At 37.2% G+C, this 16,428-nt stretch overlaps 2 protein-coding genes across 2 annotated transcripts; one reads left to right on the top strand and one right to left on the bottom strand.

Moving 5' to 3' along the window:
• Positions 1-295: 295 nt before the first annotated feature.
• On the top strand, positions 296-9,746 carry LOC132052607 (uncharacterized). Its single transcript, XM_059444221.1, has 8 exons — positions 296-342; positions 3,404-3,576; positions 3,659-3,721; positions 5,051-5,117; positions 5,249-5,349; positions 6,610-6,654; positions 8,551-9,018; positions 9,261-9,746. Exons 2-8 carry the CDS (start codon positions 3,442-3,444, stop codon positions 9,429-9,431), a joined length of 1,050 nt encoding a protein of 349 aa, XP_059300204.1. The 5' UTR covers positions 296-342; positions 3,404-3,441; the 3' UTR covers positions 9,432-9,746.
• Positions 9,747-10,694: 948 nt separating this feature from the next.
• Positions 10,695-12,461, bottom strand: LOC132053993 (small ribosomal subunit protein uS13z/uS13y/uS13x-like). Its single transcript, XM_059446081.1, has 3 exons — positions 12,250-12,461; positions 11,127-11,315; positions 10,695-10,997 (listed from the first exon to the last, which is right to left on the bottom strand). Exons 1-3 carry the CDS (start codon positions 12,459-12,461, stop codon positions 10,892-10,894), a joined length of 507 nt encoding a protein of 168 aa, XP_059302064.1. The 3' UTR covers positions 10,695-10,891.
• Positions 12,462-16,428: the final 3,967 nt, after the last annotated feature.

Here is a 16,428-nt window from a genome sequence, read left to right as displayed (position 1 = left end):
AATTTTTTGGGTAATGTATTAAATTTCGGTCGCGTTCGGTTTTTTCGGTTCGGTTTTTTATGAAACTTCGGTTCGGCTATTTCGGTTTCGGTTTTTTGACGATGGGCGAAAACACCGAACCAAACTAGTTCGGTTCGGTTCGGTTTGTTGAAGTTTCGGTTCGGTTGCGGTTTTTCGGTTTTTTCGGTATTTATCACCCGGCTGAATTAAACGGTGCCTCGTTGTGCATGAAGAGACGCAACTTGTTTCCTTTTCACATATATATACTAACTAATCATTTTGTCAAATTAGAACCGACCAGGTCACATTCGTAATAGTGATATCAACAAAGGTTAAATTGGTAATATTTATTTTCACTGACTCTTCACTCTGGAAAATCGAAGCTTCTTTTACTTTCACTATTTTTTTTTCCCTATTTTGACTTGAGAAATTGGTATATTCCCTGTTATTTCCTTGTTTTTTTCTTCATTTAGGTAATATTTTAACAGTGCTGTGATCTTTGATATCCCCATAAAAAAGGGTCTTTGCCTAAGCAGTCAAATTCAGATTTTATTTCTTTCAGATCATTGTTGAATTAGTTGCTCTTTCTTTACTGTGGTATGTTTCTTTAACTAGCATTACTTTTTTGTTACTTGATTTTGATTTTGATTTTGTTTTGAATTTTGGGTCTTGTGTTTCTTGCTTTTCTTGGTTTTGTAGTGCTTCAATTTGCTGGAAATGAAATGAAATTTAGGAATTTATTTGATGATTATAGTTTCCCATAATTTGGCCTTAAACGGTAAATTATATTAATAGTAGTATTGGAATGAAATGGGTCCATTTGTCGGTTCTTTGATACACACCATGTATTGATGCTTTATAATTTGCTGATTTCATTTGGATTTTCATAGAAATTCAGTGTCATTGGAGATTAATATTATTGTTTTGTAATCTTGCATTGTGTTGTGAAGTTACAACAAGAACAAAAACATACCCAGAGTAATCCCACAAAGTGGGGTCTGAGGAGGGTAGGATGTACGCAGACCTTACCTCTAACTTTTGTGGGCGTGTGTTGTGAAGTTATTAGAAAAAAAAGACTTGATTTTTTTTGGTTTTGACTTTGAACTTGTTATGTTCTTCTAATTGTTGCTTGTTTTTACCTCTTAGTGTTGGAAAATTAAGGGTCTATTTGTAGAGATTGTGTCTTATCTAGCATTGTGCAATTAGAAAGGAAGAAAAAAGGATAATATTACCTTACCTTTTCAAAAAAAGAAAGAGAATAAAAGGATCAACACCTCTTTTGATTTGACTTTGAACTTGTCGTGTTCTTCCCGTTGTTGCTTATTATTTTAGATTTAACCAATTTGATGAATTACTCCTAAAGGTTGACATCAAACTAGTGCTAGTTCACCTCAAACTAGTGCTAGTTGATGAGAGTTACTTCGGAAACAAAAAAGTAAAGTCAAATTTACATCCAAGTGCTGGAAAATTAAGGATCTGATGATAATAGTTTCCCCTAAATTGGCTTTAAACGATAAGTTTAGGAGTAGTATAATTTCGTGATTTCATTTGGGTTTTCACATAGGAATTCAGTGTCATTGGAGGTGAATAGTATAATTGTGTAATCTTGCATTGTGCAAGTATGAGGAAGAAAAAAGAAAGACTCACACTTCTTTGGTTTTGACTTTGAACTTGTTATGTTCTTCCAGTTGTTGCTTGTTTTTACCTCTTAGTGTTTGAAAATTAAGGATCTGTATTTATAAATTTTGTGTTATCTTGCATTGTGCAATTAGAAAGGAAGAAATAAGAATGATATCACCTAACCTTTTCAAAAGAAGAAAGAGAAGAAAAGGATCCAAACCTTTTTCTTTTTGGATTTGATTTTGGACTTGTTATGTTCTTCCAGTTGTTGCTTATTTTTACATCTAGTAGTTGGAAACTTAAGGATTTGTTTGTCAGAAATTTTGTCGTTGCCCTTTGTCCTTTACACCTCAGTCGTCTTTTTTCTCTTTTTATTACAATGAATTCGGAATTGATATTTCTGATAGAACAATACATCAGTACGGACAAATTTTGCTTTGCAGGTATAATTAAAATGAATTGCAACTATCATTGTTAATCTCTAAGCATTTCCTCAATAAATTTAAACTTATTTGTAATCCTTCGATTTAAGTATAATTTGAAATCCATACTATTGCATTCATATGAAACTATACGTGGATCTCAATTCCTACGGTCAAGTTTATAAACACGAATACCATTTTTTCTAGTTAAAAGTTTTAAATAGAAAAGTTTTAAATCATGCGTTGTTGTGCGGAAGGTCTATTGGAAACAAGCTGTCTACCCCACAAAGGTAGGGGTAAGTTCTGCCGCCACAGGATATTTCGTAAGCGGTGTCGATATTTAAAGAAGTGAATAAATGAATAAAGCACGATAACGGCATCAGAATTTAGATAACCATAATTAAAGTGCTATGCAACAACTCTCCTGTACGAGTTTTCATTTTTGAAACATTTCTATAATAGACTCATTAAGAATATTACTAAATACATCTTAGTTACTACTTTTTAGATGAAGAGTAGGATTACAATGTGTTTTGCAGAAGCTTAACTGTTTAGTTGTTGCTTTGCTTGGTTCTAGTCCTTTTTAGTATTTAGGGAAGGAGTCAAAGGATCAAAACCTGGGCTTCAGTAGTTTTTCGGAATAAAGCTCTAAAATTTAAAAAGTTTTTGTGGCAGTGGATTTGAACCACCAACCTCAATGCAAAAACGATGCCTTTTACCATCGCGCCAACGCTATACTTTGTGACAAGGGGTGTCATTCTACATATATGTCGCAAATATTTCAGTTTGCAGATGATTTATATATATAAGTGAACATATTTTTTGGCCAAGCAGTGTCATCCGACACTGCTGCCAGCTCAACATGCCTACGCCCCTGGGTCTGGGTACATCCTACCCTCCCCAGACCCCACTTTTGGGATTACACTGGGTATGTTGTTGTAAATGTTTTAAATCATCAACAGACCAAGGTTTCTTTTACCTTGATTTTATAATATTGTCTAGTATCCTTAGACAGTTACCAATTTCAAAAAAAATACTGTCTAGTACCCTTAGCAGAGACAAAAACTCATTTTCTTTTCATCTTTCACATTAAGACTCTGTTATTTCTTTTTAAGGTAAGTACTACTGTCTAAAAAATTCCCTGAAAAAAATACAAACATCCCTATGGTTGTACGGAGTCCTATAGAAGATTTATGATACAATGTACTAGTTTCACTTTACACCGTGTCATCCATGCATGGATTCAGGAGGAATTCTACCATAGGCCAGCAAATCCAAATTGAATGCTCTTAGTTGGAAAAAAAAAAAAAAAAGATTCTAAATTTAGAACTTTTATTTATTTTGATCGTGCCATTTACAGTTCTCTCTTCAGCAAGCTTGATATACCTGAGTATAGGATATGGTGCGTACACGAGCACTTCTTGCTCAATGCTTGCCTGGTTTCATATCTCAAGACCGAGGATGTCACGTGTCAGTCATATCCGACAAAGATGTTCATCTTCCCACACCCGCTGTAGAGATAGTTCCATCAAAGGTATACCTTTTTTAGCTGGTTTCAAGAAGTTCCCTTTGTTTTTCAGTTTTCTTGAGTCTCACATCTGCATTAATTTGAGCAGGCTGCTCATCCCTACAAATATGCTGGCGAGACTGTAGATTTGCAAGGAATTGATTTCTTCAAGGTACAAATAATTCACTTATTTTGCTATTGATACAAATTGTTTCAAGTGAAGTAGCTGGTCCTAAGTCTTGGGAATGCGTGGCTACTCATAGCTCTTTCCTTATTTGAATTCCGGGAGCTCTACTTAGTCTTCGAGGAGGTGGCTGACATAGTGACATGGCAGGAAATAACCTAGGACCGATATTTCTAGTTCTGAAAATTGTTATCTTCCTTTGAGAAGTCATTGGTACCTGTTTTCTGAAAGTTTTTTTTTTTTTTTTTTTTTTTTGCAAAATTTTGGTATAAATTTTTTTTTTTTTTTTTTGATAAGTTAAATAATTTTATTAACAATTGGTGGGAACCCCATATTACAAGCCATATACTAGAAGAAGAGAACCTACACCAAAATATTGTTCTCAACAAAAGAGGTCCAATTCTCTATACAAATTGGGACCTCGTAAGTACACCAAAAAGAAACTAGGGACAGGGCACTACTCTGCATCTTTACAAAATCAAGTTCCACCCCTTCAAAAGCCCTTCTATTCCTCTCTTTCCAAATGACCCACATGATTGCTAAGGGGGGCAACACACCATGCTCTCGGGCTTTTCTTCCCCCTTCTATGAGTCCAACTTTGCAAGGCCTCCTTCACCGTACCCGGCATAACCCATTGTATCCTAAACAAATTGAGGACCACCCTCCATAACCGGCTTGCCATCTTACAATGCAACAAAAGATGATCTACACTTTGGCCCGCACTTTTACATATGAAACACCAACTGACATAGGTGATTCTCTTCTTTCTCAGATATAAAGAAGCAAACAATCCTTGGTGCTCTAGGTATTCCAAATGGAGTCGGGGAGAAAGTCCCTTCCTCCCTCATTAGCAACCTCTTATAAAAAGAGCTAACAGTGAATAAGCCGTCACCACTCTCCCACCACCTTCAGACATCCGATAAGTTGTTTGGCGTGTTTAGCCCATACAAAAGCTCTATCAAATTGTGAAACTCTTCCATTTCCCAATCATGAAGGTTCCTTTTGAATCGTAAATCCTAGTGAATAACCCCCTCGTGAGCCCTATAAATTTGTTGGACTGTCATCTCTCTCTGGCATGAGTCCAAGAATCCCAAATGTAGTCAATTTGACCCTCATCTCACAAAATGGGCCATCTCTCTTGAAATTGAGAGAGTATAGTTTTACAGTCGGATTTGTGCTTTCACTTGAAAATCATGCATGCGCTATTGAACTATCCTGAGCTTAAATGGATATGCGTAAATTCTCTTTTATCCAAGTGTTCAGCTGCTAAAAGATTTTAATAATTAACTTGAATGTGCTTGTTTCTATATTATGCAGGGTAGAGTCAGTGTCGCTGATATAATTGGATTTACTGGTTCAGAAACAATATCCTCAAAGTCAGATGGTAGGTACACTTTGCTGGTTTCTGCTTAGGCCAAATGTAATAAATAATTCTTAACAGGTTTTGGTTTTAGATATTGTAAAAGGGCATTGAATAATCAGTTTTAACTCCTAAGTCGATCTGTTGCACTACAGGACATCTTAAATCTTGGGACAGCTCAATTGATCTTGTTAATGTTCTCAAGCATGAGATTCGGGATGGACAGCTGAGTTTAAGAGGCAAAAGGGTGCTTGAGGTACTTCATTTGAAATCATTCGGTGTGATTTACATGCATTCAGCCATTTATTTACCTCATCTTCACTATTGTTAGATAACAATGAATTAACATGCATATTTTGAAGAATCTACATCAATCTACACACAAATTTCTATAATGATCTGTTCAAACACCTGGTAGCTTTTTTGCTAAGCAAAGAAGTATGTGACAAATATAATACCTGTTTAGTAGCACAATTTTGGACTTGGTATCAACAGATCCTAAGAAACATGTGTTAGAGGTTAGAAGCAAATTATCTTTATGATTCCTTTTGGACACCGCCAATTTAACTGCAGCGCAAAACTTGTGTCGAAATGGACACTGCAAATATGGATCTTTTGGAACTTGGTATAATCGTTTTAAATTAGCTTAGAGGACCTTGATGATGGCATAGGCTGACAGCAAGCAGAATATCATAAAGCTTGGTTCAGGAGCATCCTTTTTGTGCCAATGGACCTTAGCCTAAGTATTTTTGGAAAAATAACTATTTGCATCTAAGATAATAAGGCCCTTAAGATGCATCATCAGTTGGTGCCTTTTGAATTGTAGCTTATTTCATCAAAAGATTTATGCACGTGATATACTGCACATAGCCACCCACAATGTGTCTTGCCATGCATAAGGTTCTTGAAACTTTTCCATAAATAACTTGTGATTGTTGTTGGTTAGTGGTGGTAATGCTGGCACTGAATAGGGTCTTAGCCCGCATATATTTTGGTACTGTTATTAGGCCCGTTTGGATTGGCTTATAAGTTGCTTATAAGCTGTTTTCAGCTTTTTTGAGTATTTGGCTGGCCAGCTTAAAATCATTTTGTGCTTAAAATAAGCTAAAAAAATAATTGGGCCCGTTTGACTTAGCTTATCTAAAGCAGCTTATAAGCTGCAAACAACTTATAAGCCAAAAAAAATAAGTTGGGCTACCCCAACTTATTTTTTTTTAGCTTATAAGCTGTTTGCAAACAGCTTATAAGCTGCTTAAAATAAGCCCATCCAAACAGGCTCTTAGCGTTGCTTGAAATCTTTATCTTTGATCTTGTGATACATTTCTTGGTGATTTGATGCTTAAATGACATGTTTGTGCCTTTAGCATTTGCTTAAATTGCAGCTTTGCTTGTCATTCAGTCTATCATCATCTCTCATAGCTATAGGAGTTGAAGTAGCCTTACCAAATTGTATTCGCAATATTCTGCTCTTTGTGGAAGTTAATTCTGTTTTCTTTCATGGACTTTTTCCTTTCAGCTTGGTTGCAGTTATGGGCTTCCTGGAATTTTTGCTTGTTTGAAGGTAACGGCTTTAATGTAGTCTTTCCAGAAATCTATGACAAATTTAATTTTGAATTTTAAGTTTGAATTTCATTGGTGTAAAGTCTGTAGTATTTCTAAAACTGAATCTGGGCACACAAAGAGTGTCCACTGCTGGAGATAAATCAGTTAATTCTGAGAAGTCGTGTCTTGATTTTATATTTGTCACTAATCATCACCGAACTATGCTCATCGCTTCGAACCAAGTTTCTTCAGAACTCAATAGAAGTCATTTAATCCCAAGTTTGTCAGTATCACGAGATCTTTCTTCTTATTCCTTTCTTCGGCGAAATTTGGCTGTACATTCAAATACTAGCACATTGTAAACTAGCACATTGTAAGTCTCAATCTCAAGCTAGTTGGAGTCGGCTATGAGATTTTTCACTATCCACTATACTCCATTTGTGCCCTCGTTTCATTCTAATAGTCAATAATTTTGGTTCTCTTGACACCACAAATTCCATGTTTCTAATCAGATACAAATCTTTAACAAGATTAAAAGACTCATAGCAATTAATGGACCTAATTTAAGCAAACCAAATGGCTAACTCTTCTCCCGCCTATATGCATTTTTTTCCGATTGTATTCTATCTAGGACTTTAAGAGACTTTAGGTCTTTTGAGACAACTTTCTCATTTATGATTTTAGGTCTGTTTCGTTCCCTTTTAACGCCTTTCAACCATCATGGTTGCACTTACACACCTATATGCCAGTGCATTTGAAGGTCTTGTAGGACTAGGCCAATTCAAGCGATCTTCTCACATTTTATTCTCTACATGTGCTACTTGCACTTTCTGCAGAATGTGTTTTTTTCTATTCTTGAATAATTAGTTATGACTGCACATCCATCTTAACATTTACATTTTTGTGACATCCATCTCATAGATATAATGGACCTTAGAGAAAAGTTATCCCACATAATATTATTGACCTAACTACCATCTTATAGAACTTATCTTTCACTTTGGTAGGTATTATTCTACAACGTAACACCCGATAGTACTTTTCCATTTCAACCGTCCAATTTTGTGGGACAACAACCATGAATAGAACTTACCTTTCAACAACCATTTTATAGAACTTACCTTTCACTTTGGTAGGTAATTTTTCACAGCGTAACACCCAATAGCATTTTTCTTCAACCATCCTATTTTAATTTTATGTGTTACATTTTGTCTACTGTATGATTCCTGGAGCATCGAGCTTTGATAATCTAAACTTATGCATTTTTAACTTTTTATCATGACCACACAAATTTGCAAACCCAACTTGTAGATAACTAAAGCTATCATCTATGGTTTTCAAGGAAGAATTTAAGAGGCTCGAAATTTCAGTTTTTCTCAGAAGTATATCCTGGCCAAAATAGATTTACCCCAGTTAAATGGAGCACCTTTTTGGATCTTGCCAGACTTTATATTTAGTGACAAGTTCTCCCCAAGCAATGAACACTAGATTGCACAGTTTTGAATGGGTGTCTTGTGAACATGAAGAACCTACTCGACCTGCAATGGAAACAACTGGTTTTGTGCAAGGACCAAGACATAGAAATCTTAAAAACCTCTTAGGTTCCTGTTTTTTAATCAATAAATTAGTTTCAAGATCCTGAATGGTGCAGGTCGACAGTTTGCATTCTTTGAGAATATATTGCAACTGTCATCACTTAGGGGGACTTAAATAATGAAGGAGGTAGCCATTAAGTCGAAAATTCGACTCATGTCACAACTCGCAAGTGTGTGAATCCAATGACGGAGTTGCAAATTTATAGGAGTATGAACATGGTAGCTGAAGTCCAATTGTAGTGAACTTTGATGGGTATAGCTCCATAGGACTGTTTCTTTCAAGTTACTTCAATAAATTGATGTAATATAAACTCTTGCAGGGAGCTTCAACAGTTCATTTTCAAGACCTCAGTGCAGAAACTATAAGATGCACTACAATCCCTAATGTTTTAGCAAACCTTGAGCAGGCCCGTGATAGGCAGACCCGCCAACCTGAGAGTCCTTTGACTCCTTCAAGACAGATTCTTGCTCCAGTGGTTCACTTCTATGCTGGGGAGTGGGAGGAACTCCACACAGTCTTATCTGTGGTGAGGAATGATATATCTGAGGTACCAACAGGAATGAGCCGTAGTTTGTCAGAGGAGGATTTCATGGATGGTTGTAGTAGCCAAGAGGGGAGCATACTGGGGCTCGAGTCTTCCTTTAGGAGATCTAGGAAGCTCTCCGGAAGCAGAGCATGGGAGAGAGCTAATGATGCAGACAATGCCGAAGGTTATGATGTAATTTTAATGACTGAACTTCCCTACTCGGTGCCTTCCCTCAAGAAACTATATGGGCTTATAAAAAAGGTATACTTTAACTCTTTAACCATGCTGATGAGTTTCCGTTTGCACTCCGTATTTTAGCCTTTATGGGTGTGTTCTTACCGAACACGCCCCTATATTTGAGTTTTACACATCATCTATGTTTCTTGTTATTTATGAGAAAGTATTGGGTACTGCAATTTTCATTTTGCAAGTGCTGCTTCCTGTATTTTTTTCATTTAACTGGATAGAGCTGTGACCAGTTTTCACCTTCTGTAACCTATCAGTGTCTGAGGCCTCCCTATGGAGTAATATATCTGGCTGCGAAAAGGAATTATGTGAGCTTTAACAGTGCAGCACGCCATTTGAGAAGTGTGGTCGACGAGGAAGGTGTTTATGGTGCCCATTTAGTGAAAGAGCTAACAGATCGAGAGATTTGGAAATTCTTTTTCAAATAAAGGACAGTCAACTTCACTACCAATGCATTTCTTCAGCAGCCTAAATTTTATTCGTCTAACATTGTTCTTTCTACGCTTTTATATTTATGTTACAAGCTTCATGTTAAATTACTTGGAGCATCTTATGGTAGTCAAGTATTAAGATGAATGCATCTCCTGCTGGTCTACTTTTGTAGTTATTTTTGCTTGTGGACCTTTCTTTTCTTCCGTATTTGAAGGTGTAAATTAAATGTACATTATCTTGGTTTATACATGATGTAATGATCCTGCATTTTGGCTGGTTTGAAATGTCATATTAATCAATAATTCCTTTGATTGGTTTGAAAGCAGCTCTTGCAATGACTGTGTCATGGTCAAGTCTGTACGTTCGTTCAGCCTCCTGTGAGTTCTCTTGCAAGTTAAAATAATGAGCCAATAACTAGTTTCCCAGAATGACAAAATTGGATTAGTTTGGGACTAGTTCGCTCTTTGATAAAACTAATATCCAGTGTTTTGTTGGCGAGGAAGAAAATGATAACCTGACAAAATAATTAGTGGTTTTTAATCATGCATCCTCAAATACATCACAATAACTTGCAGGAAAGGCTTAAAAAAAGCAAGATAATTTTACTTTTAAAATGAGAAACAAAATGAAGACTTTGTTTAATGAATAATCAAACATATTGCAGAATACCTACACACACAATATAGTTTCACGTAGTAAGAATTGCTAGTTACTAATGGTATAATTCCTCCACTAAAATAGGGGTCCGACGTTTTAGTTCATTTACAGTTCGACCCACCATGTGGAATTCATTCCGATCCGCTTTTCTGTAAGTTTCAACCCACCATTTGCAATTCATTCTGATCCCCTTTTGTATTACAGAAACACCAAAAGTAGTTTGCAGTTTTTTTAACTTTTCAAGGGTCACCAACATTTTGACCAACCAAACATGAAAATATAAAAAACATTTCCCCCGGCTCATAATATTTTAAAAACATTTCCCAAAAGAAGAAAAATTCTCCAAATCAAACACACTTTGGTCCAACTCGAATCACTCATGAAGAATTGGCATGGATCGCGTCCGCCAACTTTGGCAATGTTCTTTTTATGTTGTCGTTTCTTTATCACAGTTCTATACTTTCCTCATACAGGAATCACCACGCCACATAAATTAAAGTACTACATGAGTTGAAAATTTCCCAAACTACAATGCACACACTCGATCACAAAATAGCCAAGCGGATAGAAGAAAAAATCCATAAACAAAAATTATGAAAAGGTGTAGCAGATTGAACTTCATTCGTCACCAACAAGGACAAGTGCAAATAATACATTCTTCCAAAGCAATGATGCTCTGTAGAACTCAAAATCCAATACATTCAACAAAACCATAAAGCTAAGTTCCATTCAAACTATCTCTTGTTGCATATCAAAATGAAATAGCATAAAACATGCAAAATTGGCTCAGGGAAGGCAATTATCGCTTCTTGGAGACACCAACAGTCTTTCCTCGGCGACCAGTAGTCTTTGTATGCTGACCACGCACACGAAGACCCCAGTAGTGACGTAAACCGCGATGGTTCCTGCCATGAGATAGTGAGAGATAAAGGACAAGCACATACAAGAAAGGTTTTCTGATAACTCGTATTGAAGTAGTTAATTGAGAATTTCATATGATATGCTAACAGCAAAAGTAGAAAACTAAGACCAACCTGATCTTCTTCAGACGTTCCAGATCATCCCTAAGTTTCATGTCCAGAGCATTAGATGTAACTTGTGAAAACTTACCATCCTTATAATCCTTTTGCCTATTCAAAAACCAATCAGGGATTTTGAATTGACGAGGATTTGCCACAATGACCATCAAGCTATCAATTTCAGCAGCAGAAAGCTCACCAGCCCTAGATAAAAGAGTAAAAGAAGAAATTTAGATAACTTTGCAAGAACTAAAGTATCAAAGTCAGAAAATTTTGTGCAGCACAAAAGTTTTGAACGGTCAGTGCGGAAGTTTCATGTATAGGACACTTAGAATTGATAAATACTGTATAATTTCAGTGCAGACTGAAGACCATAAATACTGGCTGATTAAGCCAATATACTTCTGTAAATGCGAAAATAATTCATTTCTACCACTCTCTACTAAGAAACATGTTCTCTCTCACTGACGCTTGGCATCCTTATTCTTAATACAGTAAAGTAGCCACAACCTAATGTGTCCACATAGGCTAACCTTTAGTCCAAATACTTTGACAGCATTATGTGTGTCAGCCTATAATCACAACTAAGCGAATCCATCCGCCAAAGGGGTCATTTTATCATTCTTTCCTCTTTACGAGTAATAGATGAATGCCTCCCCCTCCACTAAATACATAATAGAAAGAGAATCAGCTACCTTCATCCATCTCAATCTCTGAACCATATGCTGGTTTCTTAACAGTTTAATTGGTTATTTCTCAATACAACAAAAAAAAAAAAAAAAAAAAGAGCAGCAAGGCGCACAATTTGGGAAATTACATCCAATTAAGGTAAAGAATCCCTAAGTATCCAACAACATACCCACAAGTGGGGAAAGAATCCGTAAGTATCCATTTTCATTTTTATTTTAGCGAGGAAGCACTCCGTAAAATGAAAATATAAAACCAATATTTGGGGTAAAGTGGCAGATAAATCCAACATTGCAGACAAAAATAACCAATAAAAACATACATTCCCGAAATATACACAAAAAAAAATAATAATTATGAGATCAACATTAGAGCTCCATTATATAACTAAATGGGGGTAAAAAGGATTAATAGGGAGATAAACAAGGAGAAAAAAAAAGTGTGTAGTAACCTTTTGGTCATGTCGATATCGGCTTTCTTGCAGGCAATGTTAGCAAAACGACGACCGATACCTTTGATTGATGTCATTGCAAACATGATCTTCTGTTTCCCATCAACATTCGTGTTTTGTACACGAAGAATGTGCTGAAAATCTTCATTTGCAACCAACGACTGCCCGCACACCAACAAAAAATCATCATAAGCAATTCGAAAGACACACATATTTCAATAAGAAGATATATCTCACCATGATTAGGGTTTCAAATCCTGCTCTCTGATGCGGCTGCTTGGCGAAGACTCAAAAACCCTAACGCTTCTCCAACAGTTTCGGCTCATATATAGGCCCACTTGACATCTAGCCCACTGAAAATATTTGGTAATTTAAGTCCAGATGTTTGGAATAATGACTGCTGACTCCCTCAAGTTTGAAGAAAAACGATGTTTGCTCATAAAATGTCATGTTTGCTCCATAAAATGTCTAGTGGCATTAACTTGATCTCAGTAAAGGATTAATTTTGCAACAATAGAATATTTTCTCTTAACAAAATGGGAAAATGTTAAAAAGATTAAAAAAAAAAAAAAAAACCATTTTTTTTTAATTACATAGGGGGTAGGAGAAGAGGAAATGGGAGAAGGGATTATAAGATTCGAACTCTCACCAACAAAGTGAAAGTTCAAGTAGCCAACCAACTGAGCTACTAGATCCCCACAACCAAAATCATATGAAATTATGAGGGAACAAATATACACAAAGCAATTGCATAGCAACAATTGAAAAATCTTCAAGTCTTGCAGAATACAGTGTCCTATTAACTTCTAACGCTGTTAATTTACTTTCATTAGTCATCTATTCTCGAAGATGTTTAATTGTTTGTCATGTCATTTATTTTGAGCTCAAAAATAAATTTGTACATGCTTTCTTGAGATCTTCCATTCTGCTCCCTAGAGCATGGTTTAGTGTTTCACATTTTTTCATATCACCATTTTGTGGTTTTGTTCATACATATGTATAATTTTCGGTAAGTCAAGATTCATTTCATAATTAAAAGGGCGGTTCATCCGGGGCGGTCCCTCGAACCATAACAGTAGTCATTGTAGCATTTACAAAAATTTCCGGATAAAGATTCTGGGAATATCTGTTAGTAGCAATTACATTTGGATCATCCAAATTACAAAAGGATCTAGCATATGTAGTTCCCTTCATGTCTGCCCGAACACTTGCTGCTGCATACATGGGTGGAACTACCAATGTCTTCTTTTCTCCAAAAAAACTTTTTCTTTGCTCCTTCCCTGGCCAGTGCATCAACTACTGAGTTCTGCTCCATGTAGTCATGTCCTACCACCGACTTTCTTATCATCTCTAGGAAGCACCCGCATTCAAGAATCAAAGGAGCATATAAGTGTCATGGCCTTGCTCTAAGATAGTTAGTACCTCAGTTGAGTCACATTCCACTTCAAGGGGTATTAGCTTCTGTTCATGTGCTAGCTTCAATCCCTGCATTAAAACTGTTAGTTCTGCATGAATAATAAAAGAAATTGGCAGTCCTTTGGTAAAGCCTATGATCCAGTTTCCACTGCTATCTCTAATGACTCTCCCAATCCCTCCTATCCCAATTTTTCCATCAAAGGCTCCATCAGTTATAGAAGCCACTTTTTTTTTTGGCCGGGGGGGGGGGGGTTGAAAGGTTAATGGTGACATTGTTGCTGGGCTTAGTAGGGTTTCTTATGGGTAGGTATACTCCAAATCAACACTAATGGTGGTGCTGTAGCTAACAAGATTATGGAGGTGGCTGAAATGATTCCTATTTCTATTTTTTCAGATGTTCCAGAGACAGTAGGGAATAAGATCAACCCATTTCAAGTAAGTGTTAGACAACTTGTTTTTATGGTATCCCATGTGATTTGCCAATTATCCGGATTAAAGGTAATCATGGTGGCCCCAATGGAGCTTTGTGCACACACTTTATTCCAGAAGGAGGTAGCAATGGGGCATTCAAAGAAAATATGGTTCAAGGATTCATTTTGTGCATTACATTGTTGGCAGATGTTGGGGATGGGGATCTCTATAGAGGAGAGATAGCTGCTGGTAGGGAGTCTGGCATGGTTGAAGGTCCACATGAAGTATTTCATCTTGTTAGGAATCTTAAGTTTCCAAATCCAGTTAAAGTCCCTAGTCACGGCCTGTTGGGGATTCCTGGCATTGGAATCAATGATGCTATAAGCAGATTTGGTACTGAACTTTTCACTACTATGAAGGTTCCACGAATGGTGTCATATTTGGTGGAGTTGGAAGGGATGAAAGTGTTTTGAATTGCCTCAATGATGTTGGTGGAAACTCAAAGGGGATGAGGTGAAGGTGCCAACTGTTGTCATAGTAGATGTCAGCTACTTTGATGGGCCTAAGTATGCTGCTTCTAATTGTTCCTATGCTAGGAATCCAATTACTATACCAAAAAATAGTGCCCTTGCCATTGTGGATCTGTCACGCCACAAATTTGGAGCGGCGTGACCGGCACTCGGTGCCAAACTAGGCCCCGAGCGAAACACTCTAAATCTGAAACTCTGCTAAGGACTACCTGCACACCGACCATATCAACCAGCCGGCGAGACCGTAATCTGGATATACATAAACAATTGTTGTCTGTCTCGTCTGAACTGGGCACACACACACCCAAAATATATATACACAACTGAGCAAGCCGACGAGGCTGCTACGTAGGCTGAACAACAAAACTGAGAGCCAACATGGTTACATAATATCCCAACTACATACAATGCCTGCGTACCTCAGGAACACGAGGCCGCGTAAAAGACGGACAAGGCCCCGTCATATCCATATATACATGTCAAAATAGCATACCACCAAAGGGACTGCAGCTCCGGACCAAGTGGAGTGCACTGACTGCGGCTGAGTGGAAGGCCTACTGAGCTGAATCGTCTGTCCGACTACCTGAACCTGCGGGCATGAACGCAGCGCCCCCAGACAAAGGGACGTCAGTACGAATAATGTACTGAATATGTAAGGCAAGATAACAACTGAAATGAAACAACAAGCTATACTCTGGATATTTCAAGAAAGCATCTGGAGGTGCTCTACCTGGGTTGCCTCTCATATGAGATAAGATAACATCACGCTATAGATATAACTTCGTGACTCGAAGGTCAGGCATAGATAACATAACTCCTAAATAAAACTCTGTGACTCATAGGCCAGGTATAATCAACTCCATGACCCGTAGGTCAGGTATAAGCAACTCCGTGACCTGTCGGTCAGGTATAATCAACTCCATGACCCGTAGGTCAGGTATGCGCATCTCCGTGACCCGTCGGTCAGGCGATAACTCCATGACCCGTAGGCCAGGCGATAACTCCATGACCCGTAGGCCAGGCGTATACATATAATGATAACTCGAAGGCAACATAATAGCCTATAAACAACATATCCACTAATTATACCTCCTGACATTCAATTATCTCATATAACTCAACTATGCTTTGGCTAGTGTGGTCCTCCCTGCCATATTCATGAACTTTGTTTTCCAACGAGCCATTCTATTGTTGAGGTTATCTATGATGTATTGTTGAGGTTATCTATGATGTACTGGAAATCAGCATTAGTGGGCTTGTAATGAAAAATAGGAAACCCCAAGCACTTGCCTTGTTCATATATTTATGTTGCTTCTTTACATATCATTTTATGTTTGATTGAATGTCCCAGAAGGTCAGAAGGGACTTGTTAACATATGTTCCATTACTTTATTTTTCTTGCTTTCGGGTTCATTTTAGTTTTCCTTCCAGAAAACAATAGTCTACTGTAGAGAAGATTAAAAGGAAAGAAAGTTCGCATGTTACTTGATTCAGGACCAATCTCATTTAGCAATCGGATAACCTCCCAAAAGACCTACCATGGATTTAGTATCATCCACTAGCGAAGATGTGATGGACACTACCAAGTATCAGAACAGACTATAGTCCTTCAAGAGATAAATTATGTTGACAAACAAATGCAAGTTTGTCCACACTGCATTATTTTCCATCCAAAAACATGCGGCGGTGGCAGTGGCCTTAGCGCACCCAAATACCACTTCCCAGATCTGAAGGTCGGTCACCTTTAGCGTTAGTCACATTAAGTAGAAGTGAAAGCACAATAATGGAAGGTGAGAAAATCTCACCAGTCATTACATAAATG

This window comes from Lycium ferocissimum, chromosome 4 (assembly GCF_029784015.1).
Source record: "Lycium ferocissimum isolate CSIRO_LF1 chromosome 4, AGI_CSIRO_Lferr_CH_V1, whole genome shotgun sequence".
NCBI classification, from domain to species: domain Eukaryota; kingdom Viridiplantae; phylum Streptophyta; class Magnoliopsida; order Solanales; family Solanaceae; genus Lycium; species Lycium ferocissimum.
This window is presented reverse-complemented; position numbering and strand designations above follow the sequence as displayed.

What these genes read in the sequence shown, in the direction of transcription:
- LOC132053993 (XM_059446081.1), bottom strand. Translation starts at nt 12,461, where the DNA reads ATGTGTGTCTTTCGAATTGCTTATGATGATTTTTTGTTGGTGTGCGGG. An exon ending in GATATCGACATGACCAAAAG is followed by an intron (nt 11,316 to 12,249) that starts GTTACTACACAC and finishes TCTTTTATCTAG; the next exon opens with GGCTGGTGAGCTTTCTGCTG. An exon ending in GAACGTCTGAAGAAGATCAG is followed by an intron (nt 10,998 to 11,126) that starts GTTGGTCTTAGT and finishes ATCTCATGGCAG; the next exon opens with GAACCATCGCGGTTTACGTC.
- LOC132052607 (XM_059444221.1), top strand. Translation starts at nt 3,442, where the DNA reads ATGGTGCGTACACGAGCACTTCTTGCTCAATGCTTGCCTGGTTTCATA. An exon ending in AATATCCTCAAAGTCAGATG is followed by an intron (nt 5,118 to 5,248) that starts GTAGGTACACTT and finishes GTTGCACTACAG; the next exon opens with GACATCTTAAATCTTGGGAC. An exon ending in GAGGCAAAAGGGTGCTTGAG is followed by an intron (nt 5,350 to 6,609) that starts GTACTTCATTTG and finishes TTTTCCTTTCAG; the next exon opens with CTTGGTTGCAGTTATGGGCT.